Consider the following 18647-nt stretch of genomic DNA (forward strand, 5'->3'; position numbering starts at 1 on the left):
CAACCATGGAAACCAACCAATCAGACACGTTTGGGTGAAGGTGCCTACGGGGCACTTTTCAAAAACACCTTGAACTCGGTCAGACTCAGCTAATCCAGGTCCTCGTTTATCAGATGATGAAGCTGAGAGATCAAAGGACGTTTTCAAGTCATCAAGTCACAAGCCGGGCCTTTTGACACTTTCTGCCACCTCGCAAAATAGTGACACAGCCTCCTCTGGTTGGCTCACTAGGGCACACAGGCGGGCAACTGATGCAAAATGCTACTTCAAAGACCCCTTCGATCAATTAATCAATGATTATTTATTGCAAGGCACTGTGCTAGGCACTATGGAGAGTACATGGAAGATAAGACGAAAGTCCCTGCCCTCAAGGAGCTTACAATCTAGTTGGGAAGACAAGGCATACAAACAAGGAGAATTAAGTCACAATACAGGAGTTAAGTTAAAATGCAAGATAACAGTACAAGAGATTTCCAAAAGGAGTACCTGGTTAATGACTAAATGAGGGGCACCGACAGGGCTTGCAGCTCTTTCAGAGGAAAGATGTCACCGAGGACTGGAGTGTGGAAAGGAAGGCTTCACAGACGAGCCGGGGCTGGGGCTACCCTAGGACAGTCGGGATCTGGGTGATAAAGAACAGTGGCGGGCATTTCAGGAAGGGGCAGCCAGGTGCCCAAAAGGCACAGAGGTGAGACCAAAAGCAAGCAGTGTTCAGGGCCCAGTGCGGACTCTGTGCGGCTGGGTACAGAGTTAAGTTGTTATTAGATTAAGAGGGGCCTCAAGTTTCGATTTTATCCTTTTAGCAACGGGGTTGGGGACACCTTAAAACAACAGCTGGCCTTCAGATTAAATACAGAAAAGACTTAGCTAACCCAGAGGATCTATTCCTGTTTGATTGTCAGGATATTTATTGGTGGATTTTGGTCCCTCTCTACTTCCAAAGAGAATTTGCAATGATGTTTTCAGGGTTGTCAATTCCAAAGGAAGTGCTCTGGGTCATCTAACTTTGGATCATGGCCAGAGACTTCTGAGTCCCTCTATGATCTTAAAATTATAACTTAGCACAAGGGTGAGCTAACAAATTCCCTGACAGGCAGGCAGGAAAAATGCTCCCAAAAGACAAGTCTCTTTACAAATGACAGAATATTTATTAACAATACCTTTAAAAAAAGATTACATATGCTAGATCACTGGTAAATATCATTTACACTGGGGCTGGGAACTACCTGGGGTATCATTTTTTTTTTTTTTCCACTCATTTTATTATTTTGTTGATTTTTTTTGCATGTGATTTTAAATTTTGTTTTATTTTACCATAGAAGTAACCATATCAAACTAAGAAAGGAACACAGCTTGAAATACTGACCATATTTTTTTTTTCCAGTTACCACCCTAGTTTTTACACAAGTGGAATCCTGATTATGACTTTCTTGGATAAATATAGCTAGGAGGTTGAAAAGTTAACTTATAGTCTTTGTAAGCAAAAATGACAAATTACAGGCAAATTTGAGCTCTCTGAGAAAGAAGAAAAGGTGGCAGCGTGTTTACATGTGAAAATTTTTATAGAGAATTTCATTGCCTTTTATATGCACTGTTCCACTAGTGTCAGCTTACAAAACCTCCCCCGCTATAACAAATAGTTCTTTTCATAAGAATACGGTTTTGTTGATATTGTCATTTTCCAATGTGTGATTTTAAGACGTAGAAGATAAAGCTTATAAAGCAACGAGGCTACCTATTGCAAGACAGGAGAATCACTGAGATACCATACAATTGTACTAAAGATCTTTTACAGAGTCATGAAAAAACTTCTTTGTGGCAACTATTTGCTGAAATAGGAGAAATCTGCCAAACTCCATACATAATTTTGATTCAAAAGAAGGGCTCTATTATTAAAGAGATACACATACTATCTATAAGAAATTTTGTAAAGAAGTTACAAATCCATCGACAGAGAATTACCTTTTTTGTTGCTGTTAAATGTACATTCAAAACAGACACATTTAAAGATAGTAAAATTATCTTTTATCCTTTGAAAGATGTGGTTGACTATAGTAAGTTCTGGTCTATGTTAGTACAGGATATGTAACTTCCAATGTCATGTCTACAATAATGCTACTACTACAAAGACAATGCTAACTTAGTTGAGGGAAAAGAAAGTCTTACCATAGGATGCTAAATTCGGGGATGGGAGTATTGCACAAGGTACCTCTTGGGCAGTTAGTTTAGGTTTTGAGATTGCAGCCATTCCTGAAACCGTCTCAAGGTGTGTTAACAACAAAATTCACAACAGGGCTGGAAAACACAATGTATGCCGCCAAATGACTCGATTCATTGCATCGTCATCCCAAGAGTCATTTCCATACAGCAGTCTTGAGTTACAGACCAAGTCTTCAGCTGTTCTGCCACTAGACCCTTGTAAAACTGTACAAGGAATCTGCAGTGTATTTACCAAGGTGAGTTTCCAACTCTGTCTTTAAAGGAACTATGTTCAAATAATAATCATCATATGATTGTGTTGCCCATAGCATTTTACAGCAGAGGAAAAAAATTAATATCTACATTTCATGTTAACTTTAAAAAATTCTATAAAACACTAAATATATAATAAAAAATATGCATATAAGGACATATGTAAACTGCTTTGGTAACATCATATTACAGATGTCTTCAGTGCATTGCAGAGTTTCCAAAGAAACTTCAGACAAAGCTAGATTTGCTTTGAGGAAGTACTGTAGAATGCCATTCCTAAAGAAGCAAAAAACATTTTTTTTTCCAGTAATAAGATGTACTTGAACAACAATATTACTTAGTACTGGGTGTCTTCAAAACAACTAGCTAAATGTTGCTTATATTATAAACAGCAAGTCCTTTAGAGAACTGTTGTCATAAACTGGACCTGGCTGTGAGGGAGATCATGATGGTACTGATGGCTGACAGTGTGCACGCGTTCGAAGTGGACGGCCCGGCTCCTCTTGCATAGGCATCTGGAGAGAGAAGAAACTCACTCAGCATCCACTCACCCTGGCGACAAAGGGAGGCGGGGCCCCAGGGCTTTTGGAAACGGAAGAACTGTCTGAAGTCTACTGGAAATGACCACCTCAGGTTGATAATTTTAGTCTCCATTCTATGACTCCATAGCTATTGAACCTGGGAGAAAGTGATGGACATCTCTGGACCTTTAAGAATTTGAGGATACGGGAGGAGGGGGGGCGGAGGGGGACGGCTGGGATGAAGTGAGAGAGTAGCATTGACATATATACGCTACCAAATGTAAAATAGATAGCTAGCGGGAAGTTGCTGCATGACATAGGGAGATCAACTTGATGATGGGTGATGCCTTAGAGGGCCGGGATAGGGAGGGTGGGAGGGAGTTGCAGGAGGGAGGGGATATGGGGATATAGGTATAAATACAGCTGATTCACTTTGGTGTACCTCAAAAACTGGCACAACAGTGTAAAGCAATTATATTCCAATAAAGAGCTTAAAAAAAAAAAAAGGGTGTGCACCTCTAACATGAGGAGAAACTTTAATATGACTGGTAACATCACTAACAAACACTACAATGCCCACGATGCAGCAAAACAAACACTGATGTAGCCTTTCAAATTCAAGCTTAATGCTGGGCACAGAGCCATACAATGCTTAGTTTCTACAAAAACCCTGAGAAGCTCTGGTATGGTTACTACACCATTTAACAGTTAAGGAAATGGGGTAAGATAAGTCTAAGATTACCCAGTTAGGAAAGAGCTGAACTGGGATTCCCACTCATGTCTGTCTAAATATATCCCCCTTTTTTGCCCCCTCAACATTATCTCAATCCTTTAAAAACTTTTTCTTAGCCGTCTTACATTTTTTCACAGTAAGAAGTTACCAACTGTCATTTGAGATTTTAACAAGACTGTAAGATTTTTGACCAACAACATGGAAAACCTCTGGAGAAAGAGATGTTTTGCTCACAGTTACATCCTTATCACCTAATAATTTTACCAATAAAATTGCTTAAAATATGTTTTTGTAATGAATTAAACCAAGAATCATCAGTCAGTCTAAAAAAAAAACAAAAAACAAAAAAGAAAGCAATCCTTGCAATGATAAGCAAGTATGAATTCAGATTTAAAGAAAGTGAGATAAATTAACCCCAAAACAAACTCCAATCTTGTGTTTTTTGTGGCCTGGAGATTACTTCCACATCTCACCATAAATCTTGTTCCTTTCAACAGAAGTTAGGGCCCTCTACTGACATGTAGAAACCAATTCTCCCCAGAGTTTCAAAAGACAAAAAGTGCCTTTAGTGTTTGTATGCCAAAAAAAAGGTGCGGTAAACATAAACCTCATCTGGAAACTGGCAAATTACTCCTGAATTCGGAGCATGTCTTGGTGCAGCCTTCGTTTCCCCCCTGAAGTCCTGTTCTATGTTCATTAACAAGTGCTTATTCAGAAGGGTGAAATGACAAACGAACATTTTCTTTTCTGATTTGAGGCATCCAAATTTTATAGATGCAATTAAGGTGGCTTGGTGGATGCTTTACTATAATTTGACATCAGCAACAATACTAGACCCTTTCCTCGTCTGAAAAATAATATGATGGACACTTAGCAAAGCAGCTGAAGCTCAGGACTCTGTGGTGAGGACTGCCCATGGTTTAAAGTATTATATCTCCATTGATGTCCTGAAAGTTCATACCTCCAGCCTTCACTGAAACCCTTATCTCTGGACTGGTAAATCCAAAGGCCCATGAAAATCTATACTTAGATATCTAATGGCAATCATTTTTTTTTATTATTGTGGTAACATACATATAACGTATAAGTTACCATTTTAACTATTTTAAAGTGTACAATTCAGTGGCATTAAGTTCATTCCCATGCTGTGCAATCAGGACCACTATCTAGTTCCAAAACTTTTTCATCACCCAAATGGAAACCCAGTACCCATTAAGTCACAATTCACACTGCTGGCCAGTCACTACAGCCACTAATCTGCCTCTACAGATTTGCCTGTTCTGTTTTGCTTTTTTTTTTTTTTTAATTTCAAACTCATACAATAACAACAAATAATATTCTGCTGAGATAATTGCAAACACAGTATTTGAAAAATAGGTTGAATGTATTTGGCTCAAAAAAGAACACAGTCTTCAACAGTCTTTGTAAACAAAGATAATCTTAACTAGATGTAGATGTGCATTTATGTAAATATGTTACATACACATGTTCAAAATAAATAGTGCCAAGTTCAGAATATTTTCAGCCAAAGATATTAAATAACATTGTGTCTCTAGACACAGGCTTCTAGAGTGTTTTAAAGAACCCTTTGTTTGTTCCTCTTGAGTCATGCTTTTAACGTTTTAAGCTGTAATTTGGGGGTTACTGTAGATGCAAACTACATAGGTCCACGTGGAAAAACCTGGGTGACTAATCTGGGGCTGCTTTAACCTGATTTTTGATTGCTAAGTGATTAAATCCTAATTAAATCAGTCAAAACTTGTCAAACTGCCTTTTGCACAAAATTACCTGTGATCAGCAAATACCAGTGGTCTAAGGAAGGGGGATGGTATTGGCCATTCTTATTATAAGCCTTTTTTTTTTTCAGGCTTAATTTCACCCAAGCCCTGACTCACTGGGAGGCTTAGGGGATGAAGCAGACAGGGAGAAGAGAGGGAAAAAAAAGACATTCTTACTTGATATCTTTGGAATTCGAATCTGTTCACTGCTGCTGCCATCTCCTCCATCACTGAATGGCTTAATTTCTATTATATAATCTTCATCAAAAGGCAAAGAAAGCTCCACCGATGTTTTATTTGTTTCAATGACAGATGTGCTGCTTTGTCTGCTCCATCTGTACAAGACCTGCCAATATGGAAAGAACAGGTGTCACCTGCTGTCCTCACAAAGGCCCCGAGGATGGAGCATTCATTTGTTTTCACCTCTGGGCACCCGTGAAATGCAGGGATGCTGAGGTTGTCAGGGTGCCCACTTGCATTTGGAAGGCTCATTTATAGCGACAGGCATGTCTGCAGCCACCATTTATTTCATTACGAGGAAAGAGTTTAAAGGCTCGTGCAGCATGGCAGCTGGGCTAGCATGAGTCTAACGATGTGCTGTGTGGCCTCACATAACCTCTGGAAGCTCAGTTAACACGCCTGCAGAAGGTGGATGTACAGAGCTCAGTTACACAGGAGGGTCTTTGGCATCAGAACAGACTCAGCTGCTGTGTCACCAAGGTCGACTTACTTTCCCACTCTGAGCCTCACTGATCTCATCTGTAAAATGGGGACAAAATACCCACTTTTCTGGGAAGTCTTCGTGATTGCATACAATTGAATAAAATGAAGGGCTCAAAGGATGCATGTAAGAAAAAGTATCTATGAAGCCTAAAAGGGAACAAGAGATACAAACATACTTGGCAAAGGTGAGAAGCAAAAATCAGGCATGATAAGTTATCATTATTATAAATCCTTTGGCAAGAGCACATCTTGAGCTCCTCAGCACAAGGAGACCATCTCTGAAAGGCAAGGGCAGTAACCTCCTTTTTCCTCCCATTGGGACCCCTTTTTGAGCTACCTAGAAAACAGGGGATGTTATGGAGCTATTACTGTCACTCTATAAGTGTCTGTAGCTTCAACAGTGCCACTCATGCGTCTTTGTTGCCCTTCTTGGCTTCAACCAGGTCAGAGTCTAGGCTGGTAGTTCATGTGATGAGACGGCTCTCTTGAAAATACACTCACCACCTGGCATTGCCTACTCTAGCCACCCACAATTCCCATCAGGAACAAAAGATAAAGGCCCAGAGAGGTGCGCCTGCCTTTCTGGATATAACAATTGTGACGAGAACTGTCCCATAAATACTTTCTGATGTTTACTCTGAGCCAGGCACGCTATTGACATTACCATGCTTCACAGCCACAACAATCTGACAAGACAGGCACTATTATTCTTTTCCACAGATGAGGAAACAGAGGCCCAGAGATGTCACAGAGCTGGTGAGAGGCAAGATGAGGGGTCCTAAGCCTGTACTCGTAAATCACTATAACCCATCGTTTCTCTTGACAATTACAAAAAAAAAAAATAGGGTTGGGTAAGATGAATGGTTGCGGGTCCTGGCTGAGTGTTAGAAGCACTTAGGGAGCTTGTAAAAATACCGATGATGCTCTAGGCCACTGGTTCTCAGTGTGGTTGGGGGTTGGGTGGAGGAGCAATGGGTTCCCAGGGAGCATCTGGCAATATCTGCAGACATTTCTGACTGTCACAACGAGGGGGTGGGTCCTCCTACAATGCAGAGGCTAGTGCCCCACAACAGAGAATTACCCAGCTCAAAGAGGCACCAGCGAGGAGGCTGAGAAACCCTGCTCCGGCCCCCACCTCCCAGACCTCCTGAGTCAGACGCCATAGAAGAAGGGTCCAGGCTGTGGAATGCTTTTAAAAAAAGATCTTCAGGTGACGTTCATTCAGGGAGTTATGACTGAGATCAGGGCTCTCAAACCCGAGCCTGCATCAGAGTCGTCTGTAGAGTTTATTAAAACACAGGTCACTGGGCCCCACCCCAGAGTTTCTGATTTAGTACGTTTTAGGTGGGACTTGAAAACCTGCATTTCTAACACGTTCCCAGGTAATACCGTTGCCTCTGGTCCAGGGACCACACTTTGCGAACCACAAGGCTGGCTCCTCTTTCCCCAAGACCCACTATAAATTCTGATTTGCTGAGGCCAGAGACCTAGGGTCACTCTCCTGCTGCAGGGAAAACCAAACACAAGTGGAATTCATAAAATTCCCTTACAACGGTTTAGATCCCATTTGTTTCCTGGCATTTCATCAGCTTTATTTATGTCTCTCTAATACAAGGTGGAAAACACAATTTCCTTAGGGTGGAAAGATTCATAAACATCCCCCTTCCTTCTTGGGAGCAGCAGTTGTATCAAACTCAGCATCCCCTCACTAATGATCAGGCTCAAATAAATCCTGAGGCACATTCAGGACTGTCAAAACATCTCATCACGGCCCTTCAGGAACATGAGCTGGCTGATGGGATGCAAGGGCACATCTGGCTTTGAGGAATAAATTGCTTCTTTGATTTACCTCTGGTCCCTGCTAGAGCACAGAGGATTCAACTAGTTTCAAATATAAATCCAAAAGAAACACTTCCAGGAAAAAACAGCCCTTTTATCAGCACTGCTTATCGGTCTTGTAATGTTGGGGACTGCAGTGGCACCTAAATAAAGGCCTGTGAAACCTTTATTTACACCAAACACTTGGTGCAGCTGATTGACTTAAAGGCTGTGCTTGCATTTCCTATAATCCAGGGTGAAAGACAAGGAGAGAGAGTGAATTTGTCGGAATAATGATAATAGAATCAAACATTACTGAATGCTCACTATATGTTTGAACATTGTATATTCTATGTCTAATACAGATCACCCCTTGAGGGAGGCACTGTTATTATTCTGATTTTAAAGGTGAAGAATCTTAGACCTGGAGATGTTTTGCAATGTGTCCAGGGTCTCATGGCCTGTAAGTAGGGGACCCAGCATTCAAACCCAGGCAATCTGGGTTCACAGCCTATATTCTTAACTACGATCAGCTTGGCCACCACTGTGGGCAAGTTGCTTCTCTTCTCTGGTCTCCGTCTTCATGAATGCAAAACAAGGTGGGTTAGACAGTAGAAAGCTTGTGGCCCATGGGTCACATTTGGCCGGTGTATTTTAACTAGTGGGCCCTTAGTGGATTTTTTTTTTTTTTTTTGAGGTAGATGTCAACATTTAAAAACCAAGAAACTATACATGATAAAATTTTGGGTTCTACTAAAACCTGGAAGATATGGCCACACTGGTCTGCATTCCTGTCTGGCAACAATTTGTTGGAGCTGAGAAGCTACTGCCTATTCTGGACCATCACAAACTCTGTAGCTTGTCACAATCTCCAACACTTCTTATTGTGTCACACTGGCATGTGTCTACCTCAGGACCTTTGCACAACCTGCTCACTATGCTTGGAACACTCTTTCTCAGAGAGCTGCCTATCTTACTCCCTCCTGTTTTCATGGCCCAACTGAAATGTCACCTCTTGATAGAGGCTTTCCCTGGGCTTTAGTTAAAATAATGTCTCTCCCATCTATCCCACGGCACTGTCTATTCCCCTCAATCTGAGTTCTGTGGGTAGTACTTTATTATCACTTGATCTATTTGTTTATTGCTGGCAGGCAGAAGAGCTGAGTGGTTCAAAGGTAGGACTTTGGATCTGTACTGCCTTGTATTCAGAGCGCAAGTCTTCAATATACTAGCTGTATTAATAACACTGTGTCACAGACTTGAATGTTGCTAAGAGAGTAGATCTGAAATGTTCTCAGCACAAACAAGAAACGGTAATTATGTGATGGGATGGAGGCATTAGCAAATGGTATGATAGTGATCATTTTGCAATATATAAATGTATCAAATCAACATGTTGTATACATTAAACTTACACAATGTTATATGTCAACTGTATCTCGATAAATCAGTGAAAAAAATACTAGCTATGTGAAGTAGGCAAGTTTACTAAACTCTGTGCCATGTGTTCTTTATCTATAAAACGGAGGCTAAAAACTGCACCTACTTCATGGGTTACTATAAAGTTAAAAAGAATTAGAATGGTGCTTGACACATATTAACTTAACCCATTTACATAACCTGCCTGGCTCTGTAGACAGTTTAGTTTGTGATACTGAAACCAGACGCTCTCTTTTTAGCTCAGGTGTCATAAAGTAGCTTGACAATTTGTGTTGAAAGAATATTTTGGGCCTTAAACTTTCTAAAGTCAATTCCTTTTTGAGACTGTTTACCCAAGCAGAAACCCCATGAACCCAGACAATTTAGGTAGAAAAGCAAAAATACACACACATACACACAGATGTGTAATTTTTACAGAATTATATATACATCCCTGAATATTAACACTGTCTGTGTAGCACTTCAGTATCTATAATCAGTTACAGTAAGATTCCTTGGGATCTAAATGAGGATGTGTAGGGAGTCTGGCTCCTCCCATCCCAGACCTAAAGAGAAGGGAAGGAATTGAATTGAATTGGAAATCAAGAAGAAGTCAGAGGGCTTCCCTGGTGGTACAGTGGTTGGGAATCCACCTGCCAATGCAGGGGACACAGGTTCGAGCCCTGGTCTGAGAAGATCCCACATGCCACGGAGCAACTAAGCCCGTGCGCCACAACTACTGAGCTTGAGCTCTAGAGCCCTCGAGCCACAATTACTGAGCCCACACAGTACAACTATTGAAGCCCGCGTGCCTAGAGCCTGTGCTCTGCAACAGTGAGAAGCCTGTGCACCACAATGAAAGAGTAGCTCCTGTTCACCACAATTAGAGAAAGCCCATGCGCAGCAACGAAGATCTAATGCAGCCAAAAATATAAATAAATAAATGCCATTATTAAAACAAAAAAAGAAGTACCAGTCAGAAAGTGCCCTTCACTACCACCTGCTCTAACCTTGTTACTCCACGTTCCTCTACTGTCAGCACATGTGGTTCCCGAAGCATTTCACACACTTCATACCCAGCTGTGAGTGATGCTTCCTAAGGCACGAAATTCCCAACTTGGAGGTGCCACTATATTTTTCATAGATATAGTTTAGGTCTATGTGATACAATGAATCAACATGAAAAGCCATATTTGGGAAAAAATGCTTAAATCCATGGTTCTCCTTGTATTGTCTATTTACTTTTTCCTGAGGTAGTCTTTCCTTTCCTTGATTTCTGGATAGGGACTCTGTATCTGAAGATGTAATGTCATTTTCGTTTTGTTTCTGTTTTTTTTTTTTAATTAAGCCTGTGGTTGAGCCCTTGTGATAAATATATTAAATAGATACATTTTGGATCTGCCCTCCACCTCCGCCCCCGTCCCCCACCACCAAAAAAAAATAACTTATATCATCTGATCTGTTGCTTACATCCGGAAAGCTTCCAACCTCTCCAGTAGTGATCTGTTCCAAAGTTTGATTCTAGTTCTTTAGAAGTAAAAAGTTTCCCCAATCCTCCGTGAAGCCCCAGTTCTCTTCTGGGAGGTGAATACTCCGTGTTAGTCTTAAACTGCTTGATTCCACCACTCTTGCCTGCTTCTGTGCTGTCAGGGGAATCTTCTAGATGTCTGCAAAAGTGTCTATTGAATTTAAAATATGTAAATAAGAAGGGCCTCCTTGGAAAAGTGCTACCAAGACAAGCTCATATGAGAGTTTCTGACAGGAGGCAGGAGGACAAAGAAGTAGCAACTAAATAATACTCATTTCCCAAGGTTTCTTCTAAAAATGCCTATAATCTCTTAGATCCAGTTCACTGAAGCAAACTTTAGCTTGTGCACAGATCCCTGCCCCTTGAAAGCTGAGGGCATTCCAAGTCACTTTACTCAACGGCCTTCCATTTTTGCATCTGCAAAATGAAGGGCTTTGGCTGGATGACCTTTGAGATTTCCTGTCCAGCTAATATTTTGCTCGGTTCCCTGAAATACTTTAGGCAGCTCACTGCCTTTCAATCTGATTTCAGCACCAGCTTCAACATGAGCTTAAAACCTAGTAAAAGGTTCACTCATGCAACTTGTGCCCCCCCTCACGACTCCTCAAGCTTTCTGAATTTTTATTGTGTTTTCTCTCTCTGTTCTACTGGGTGACACTGGAAGTGGGGAAGAAGACTTTCTTGCTCCCGTTTTACTTATTTTTTTTCAATTTGGGTTTTTTTTTTTTTTTTTCATTCTCTCCCTGGGTTTGGTTAACTTAATTCAGCCCAGATCACATCTGCATCTCTTTCATGCCATGTTCAAAGTCCCAGCAGTGTTAGCCTGGGTCAGCCCCCAAAGTTGCAAGGGCTGTCTTCACTCTTGCCTTCTTTCTTTGCTTCCTTTGAATCTACTCTCTCCTCTCTCATCTGCCAGCCTACCAAACCCCAAGTCTCTCTTGTCCTGGATAAAACTGGTCAGATGAACTCTTTCCCATTATTTCATACTAAGAGACTAATGATTTAGGAGTTCAGGAAGTAAGAGCTCTCTTCTAATACCACCATAGGGAATGCATCCTTGGCTGGAGAAATCACGGGGACCATTCAGGCACTGTGCTCGTGAGGCCCACAGTCTGGGGATTCACTATAAGTCATCAGCCAATTACAATTACCCAAGAGGGTGGAAAGTACTTTTTAAAAAGCTGACAAATAGCAAGAGCTCTGGCCATCAGGGAAGGCTTCTCATCTCACACCTGAAAGATGAGTGGCTGATTAAGGATGCAGATGTAAGAGGTGGCAGTCCCAGGGAGACAGAATAGAGATGCAAAGGCTCAAGGGAAAATGAAGATACTGGAAGATTTCTCCTTTAATAAAAGAGAAATGCAGTCCCAGAGAGGTGAAGTGATTTACCTAAACTCACAGTAGTGACTAGAGGACCAAAACGTGGTCGTTTTTGCTCTATTCTGTAAGACCCTTCCAGAAACTTTGCTTTCAAAATGGGATCCAGTGGAAGCTCTGCAGATTAGTTCTTAGGGAATGTTTCTCTGCTGGCGGAGTGCAAATCACCGTGCCACGTGGAAGAAGGAAAAAGAGTCCATGGCAGGAGAGTTTCCGAATCCCTCTCTAATCACATCACCCAAGGCTCTATGGCCAACTATGTCAACTCCCAATTCGAGCCCTGGCTTTACTAACTGTAACTAGTGCCTGACAGCACTGTCAGTATGCCACTCTCTACAGCTCTGTGCAAAATGTCACAAAACAGCAGCCTGCAGGCTTGAGGCACCCTGTGGAATAGTTCTGCAATTCTTCAAATGCTGTTTAAAAGTAAAACAAAACAAAATACTTAAAGTGCTTTTTAATTGTGGCACCAGGGCTACACCCAGTTTCTTTTCTAGTTCTTTAGAGTCAGGCTAACATTTATAGGAGCAGGCAAATGAATTTCCTAAAAAAATTCTTGTGTGTGTGTGTATTCCTAACAAAAGGAATGTGAACAAAAAAAGATTAACCATTAGTAATACTGAGAAGTTACTACTGTTGATTAAAAATACAATCAAGACAACAAAACTGACTTTGGGTATGTTAAAAACATGCTTCTCCATGATTTTTTGGAGACTCAAACACAGGGTGTTTCACTATTTCTGATTGACTCTGCCTGAGACTGAAGTTTAGGTGATTCTCTAAATCCTGGCCAGTTGTCATGGACCACTTACAAAGCTCAGATCAAACCCCTCCGGGGCAGAGATGGAGAAAGAGCTGTGAGAGCGTCATCGCGGAAACTGAGGACAGGGTTCATAAGATTCACGAGAACAGTCTGTCCCCACTAACAGCAGGAGTAGGTGCCTTTGCAAAAAGAGAAATTACCCACTTTGTAGCCTTTTACTTCTGACTCGTTATCCAGGGCCTTCACTTCATCCCAATTCAGGACAATTCTGGAGTCTGATGAATTCCATATGATGTTTCCGGGGGGTTGACTTGGCGCTATAAAAAAATTAAGATATACAAAGTCACAGATTATTAAGTCTCCATGGATTCTGAGGCATATCGCCTTCCTAGAGTTCGAGAGTGGAGGCAATTTAACGGGCTGTTGCACTAATATGTGTCTTCAAGGCCACTGACATCTGACGAGATGCAGCACTGCAAATGGAAAATGGTTCCGTTGGTCGCCTACTATTCCTAGCTAAAAGAAGTAGCCCTTCCCAGTGAGGAGAAAACATTTATCTTTCTGTCCTCCGGAGCAATGAATTTTGCATGGTATTCGGAGAGGTTTCGTCAGAATGCTAAGGTAAATCTGACTCTCCATAATGATACCAATTAGTATGCAAATGATGGCTGGGAGGTGGGGATGGGGATGAATTTGGAATATGTCTGATGAATCCCTAAAATATTTCGGAGCAAGAATGTTCTTACGTGGCTTTCTGGTTGTCACGTTGACTGTTGCACTGGAGGGGCCTGTCCCGGCAGAATTGTATGCCTTGACGGCTAAATGATACAGAGCACTGCCTTTTAAGTTGGTGATTTTGGTTGATGTCTGATTTCCTATTGTTCGTATTTTTCGAGCATTTTCTTGTTTGTCATCATGTCTCCAATATTTAACCTGAGAAAATAAAAAGGAACACCTCGGATGTCACACCTACTGGGGATATCTCCGATGTCATCAGGTGATTATTTTTTTAAGTACAAGATTCTTATGGCAGAGTTAATTTTCTATAGAGCAAGTCATAAGCAGAGCTTTCAGAACCAAGAGCTTTGTATGCACTGAGAAATTATCGGCAATTAAAAGGACCCCCTTTTTGTTCTTAGCTTCAGAGTGAGATGGTAAACTGGCACAATCATTGTTGGGTATCTCTCCCTTTTTTCCCCACCTTGTTTTCAGCCCAAGTGATCCTGGGTGTATCAGAAGTCAAAGCTCATTTTGCCAACCATCTTATACACACTCAGACCTGCTTCTATTCGGACAGAGGTCCCTGGAGAGTACCATGGAAAGGGGTAATCTCACAGTGGGATGCTCAGTGCTTCCATTCATGCTCCTCTAGAAACCACTATTCTCCAAAACAAATGCCTCTAAATGGAACTCTATATCTTTTTTCCCATCAGAGTGTGTCTAGAAAGTTCTCACTGAGGGGTAAGGGACCCTTTCCCAGAACCAAGGCACCTATCTCTTGCTTACCTCATAACCTTGTATCCGACCTCTATTCTTCTCCATGGGCGAGGCCCAGAAAACTTCAATGTCTGTTGCAGAAAGACTTCTGGCAAAGATGCTGGCTGGTGGTTTGGTGGGTTCTGCAGAGGAGTATGGAAAAAGTTATGACTTTATCAGTTGCATCAGAATAGGCTTCTCAATGTAAGCATATTATAGGGGCAAAGAATCAATGATTATAGACTAGTCCTTAGTGATTATGAATCCAAACCCTCATTTTACAGAGGAACCACGTGGTGATGGAGATGGTGGTGAAGAGACTTTTTCAAAGTCTTTGGCTTCTAAATTTAGGGGTAGGTGGAAGGAAAGTAACCTGGGACACTTAAGTTTAAGCACCAAGTTCTCAGAGCCAGCAATTTATTTAACATACATCCTTCTTAATTGGCATTTGTCATAGGTGAGAGTCCTAGTCACTGGTTATGCAAATGAGAGAGACAGAAAAGAGGAGAGTCAACGAACTGACTTGACTAAGTTTCAGGAGGGCTAGGTGCCAGTACGTCTTGGACTGGCCATTTATGCTTTCTGGGCCTCAGCATCCTCAGCTGCAAAGGAAAGTCTGGACCAAGACTGTCCCCCAAATTTCAGTTCTTTCTGCCAGATTTTTGCCAGAGCTGTGTACCATTTTCATGTTAAGATGTTCCTTTCAGTGGTCTTTCTTAAAGAAAAGCCTAGGAATGTCGTGAGGTGTCATAACAGTCATGAAATCCTGGTTTTGATTTGATAGCTGTATTTTTTTTCTGATGCAATTCAAATCAATATATAACCATTGAATATTTTTAAAGGTTCATCTAGTACCATTTACAGTCAACTTCTGTGCTCCCTCTGGAATGCACATTATATTCCAAAAAATGTTGGACATGGAGACCACTAAGGTTTTGTCTATTTATAACAACGTATGATTCTATTTACGTGCTAATTCATTCAGTATTTATTTGGGGTCTGGTGACACAAAGGCAAAAAATAAATAGCCGACCCTTAAGAAACACGCCTTAGTGAGAATATAAAACTAAAATTCAAAATTTATAATACATTGAGATGAGAATTATAACAGGGGAATGTTAAGATACAAGGAAAAAGAGAAGCACCTCACTCGGCAGGCCTGGGGAAATAAGAGAAGGCCTTGGTTGTTCGAGTGGAGTTTTGAAGTATGACCGTGAAATCACAAGGCGGGCAAGACAGGGAACGTGAAGAGAAGCTGAAGCATACACTGGGGGCTCAAGCTTGTTTGGATAATTGCAAATCCTTTGGCTCTGGTGGGAGCATGGAGTATGCAGGGAAGAGGGGCAGGAGTTGAGGCAGAAAAGAGAGGTGGGGGCCAGATCACGGAGGACCCCTGAGTCTAAGAGGCTGACTTCTATACCTGGATGGAAGAATTTATTGCATCTTCACTTACTCTAAATCAATGACTCAACTTTTAATATGGTCTCATTCTGAACATCACCTTTGAAACAATGAAGGAGAACTCCAATGGAAGTGAAGACCTTTAGGAGAGGCACTCTGAGAGCAGGGATGGCACAGAGGCAGGAAAAAGGAGAACCCCTACAGAGGATTACACCATGGACGGCAATGAGAGAAATCACACTCTCTCGAGACTTACTCTATTTTTAATAACAGAATAATTTCTGAGAACAATATGACTTATGAAAACATAAGTGGTGAGAGGAACTGCAAATTGTATTTTGGCATTCACTTAAAGACACAAAATAAAATATTCTGTTGAAAGTAATATAATATACAAATAGATATGAAGATCTTATACGGTACTTGAGATTTTGGTCCTTAGCAGTGGATTTAATGATGGATAACCATTTGTTTTTATATACCATGGAGCTGCTGTCTTTCTAAGAGATTGATGGTAGATAATGAATCATATTTTTTACATTACACTTTTCTTGAATCAGGATATGTGTTCAATTTTGGGATAGATGCTAAATTGATCACACGTCCTAAAATCAACATCTCAGAACTGAAGAAACATCACACCTTCTTCTGCAGAATACACCACCGTGGTGGGACTGAAAGGGCCTTCTCCTTTATTGTTGAAGACGCCCACTTTCACCTCAAAGGGAGAGAAGGGGCGCACGCTCTCATTCCGGAACACGTATCTGGAGGCGTCGGCGGAGGCCAGCACGGTCAGCATCCAGATCATTTTGCCGTAGGGCCGGAAGGCCACCACGTAACCAAAGCCTCTGCCATTCTGCAATTCCTCAGGGACTGTCTGGGAAGGAAGGGAGGTGGTCTTCAGAGACTGCAGTCCTTTGATTCAAGTGCTACATTGTTTTATTCTACCTCCCGCCCTTGTCTCCATGCTATCTTACTGTGGGCTTTGTTGAGGGTCTACAAATCAGGACTTGCCATCTGTCTAACTTAGATATTCAGGGGGGGACTGGAGCAGGGTTAAAAAAATCAATGAAAACCTGCAGTGGAGAGCCTGGCTTCCTGATGGGGAGACCCAGCTCTGAAACTATTGGAAATGACTGTGGAAGACATTAGACAGTTGATCTAAAAACCAACATTTCCAACAGTGTACCACCCAATACAACTCTTCCTACTGTGCCACACAGACACTCGTTGAAACAGCTCTCACCAAAGAAGTGAGGACCGTCTTGCTCAGCCAAGATCTGCCCTCTCAGCCCAGAAGTGCTGAGCTGGGAGCAGTGAGTGGTTTCTCTCACTGCTGGGGCTCTGGTTAAATGACAGATTTTAACTTCCGAGGTTGTTGTCTAGAATCCTTCAAAGCCATTGACAACTCTTCCTAAAACTCTGACCTCCTTTCTCAAAATCAGGTTTTAATACGAGGGTGAGTCAAAAATCATCCACACTCTGGCTGCAGAATTTACACAAGTTTTAATACACCCGGAGTCCGGATAATTTTTGACTCACCCTCGTAAATTGCTGACACACACCTCTGCGTGGGTTAAACAACACACAAGAGGGCTCCAGCAGGAAAGCCAATCCTGGGAAATCGTGCCGGTAGACGGAGGCTATTGTGGGCAGAGGTTTTAAATCAATGGGCCTTGCAGTAACTCAGGAAAAAGAGAAAAACTGGTTTTCTCTCTCCTCTTTAACGTATATATTATATATTACACATATATTGTATATTACATATATATGTCTTTTCTTGTGTTGTCTTCCCTTTCACGATTGTTTTTCCCGTGATGAACTGAATTAAAGCTTAACTCCACAACGGATGGACAAGCCCCATCTTTTCTTGCTAGCATTAATGTGAGAGGGAGTGTGTGCACTCAGATGGATTTTTGCTGTTAAAACCAGAGGAGGGAACGTCCCAGATATGTTTAACACAGAGCAAAATAATAAAAAAGCCTAGGCTAATGTGTGTTCCTTCTGTCCCGTGATGCATTTACCTCCCAGGTTATAACCAGTTCAGATTTGCTGCCTCCACCACCACTGACGTTAGCTGGGGTGACTTCGGGGACTGTTCAGGAGACAAAAAACAAGGCATGTCAGGTGGCAAAGGCCAGGAGGGCCGGCAAGTTTGCCTGGCTGCGGTGACTCCGTTTAAACAAATACTCGGACGCACACGGCGTTGTCTTCTGAGATCAGAAATGGTAAGGGTCAAAGGCTCCGAAGCATCCGCTCGCGGAAGTGAAATGTACCAAGGAAACTGCTATCCGTTACCTACTTCCCATTGAGCAAGGCACACGTTCTCTCACATGAGTGAACAATGGTTCAGCTCCAGCCTTGGGGCTGAGATTCAGGGGGTTGAGGAAGGGACCGAGGTTCTGGTTCTAATGCTTGGGTAGGCGTTTATTAACCACGCGGCGGTACACAAAGGAGGGGTGATACACGCTCTGCGTGTCTCGGTGGAGGGCGGGAGCACATGCAGGACGATTACAGAGCGATGTCGACAACCAACAAGAGAGCAGCACAGACAGGATGGAGGAGTGCGGAGGCCTTCCGGAGCGCAGGCTGCTCGGAGCAGGGCTGGGCTAATGGCTTCTCGGAGGAAGGTGAGTTT

General features: G+C 42.0%; 1 protein-coding gene across 8 annotated transcripts in view; it reads right to left on the minus strand.

The window, feature by feature from the left end:
- Positions 1 to 314: 314 nt before the first annotated feature.
- Positions 315 to 18647, minus strand: part of CNTN4 (contactin 4) — a 780243-nt gene continuing 761910 nt past the window's right edge. For all 8 annotated transcript variants that reach the window (XM_057706190.1, XM_057706194.1, XM_057706187.1 and 5 more), the window contains 7 exons: positions 18034 to 18104; positions 16652 to 16886; positions 14639 to 14751; positions 13879 to 14065; positions 13337 to 13449; positions 5682 to 5850; positions 315 to 2987 (listed from right to left, as the gene is read on the minus strand). In XM_057706190.1, coding sequence (XP_057562173.1) covers positions 2887 to 2987; positions 5682 to 5850; positions 13337 to 13449; positions 13879 to 14065; positions 14639 to 14751; positions 16652 to 16886; positions 18034 to 18104 — 989 coding nt within the window. In that variant the 3' untranslated portion in view covers positions 315 to 2886. The remainder of the gene's footprint in view (positions 2988 to 5681; positions 5851 to 13336; positions 13450 to 13878; positions 14066 to 14638; positions 14752 to 16651; positions 16887 to 18033; positions 18105 to 18647) is intronic.

Source organism: Hippopotamus amphibius, chromosome 13 (genome assembly GCF_030028045.1).
Source record: "Hippopotamus amphibius kiboko isolate mHipAmp2 chromosome 13, mHipAmp2.hap2, whole genome shotgun sequence".
Taxonomy (NCBI): Eukaryota; Metazoa; Chordata; class Mammalia; order Artiodactyla; family Hippopotamidae; genus Hippopotamus; species Hippopotamus amphibius.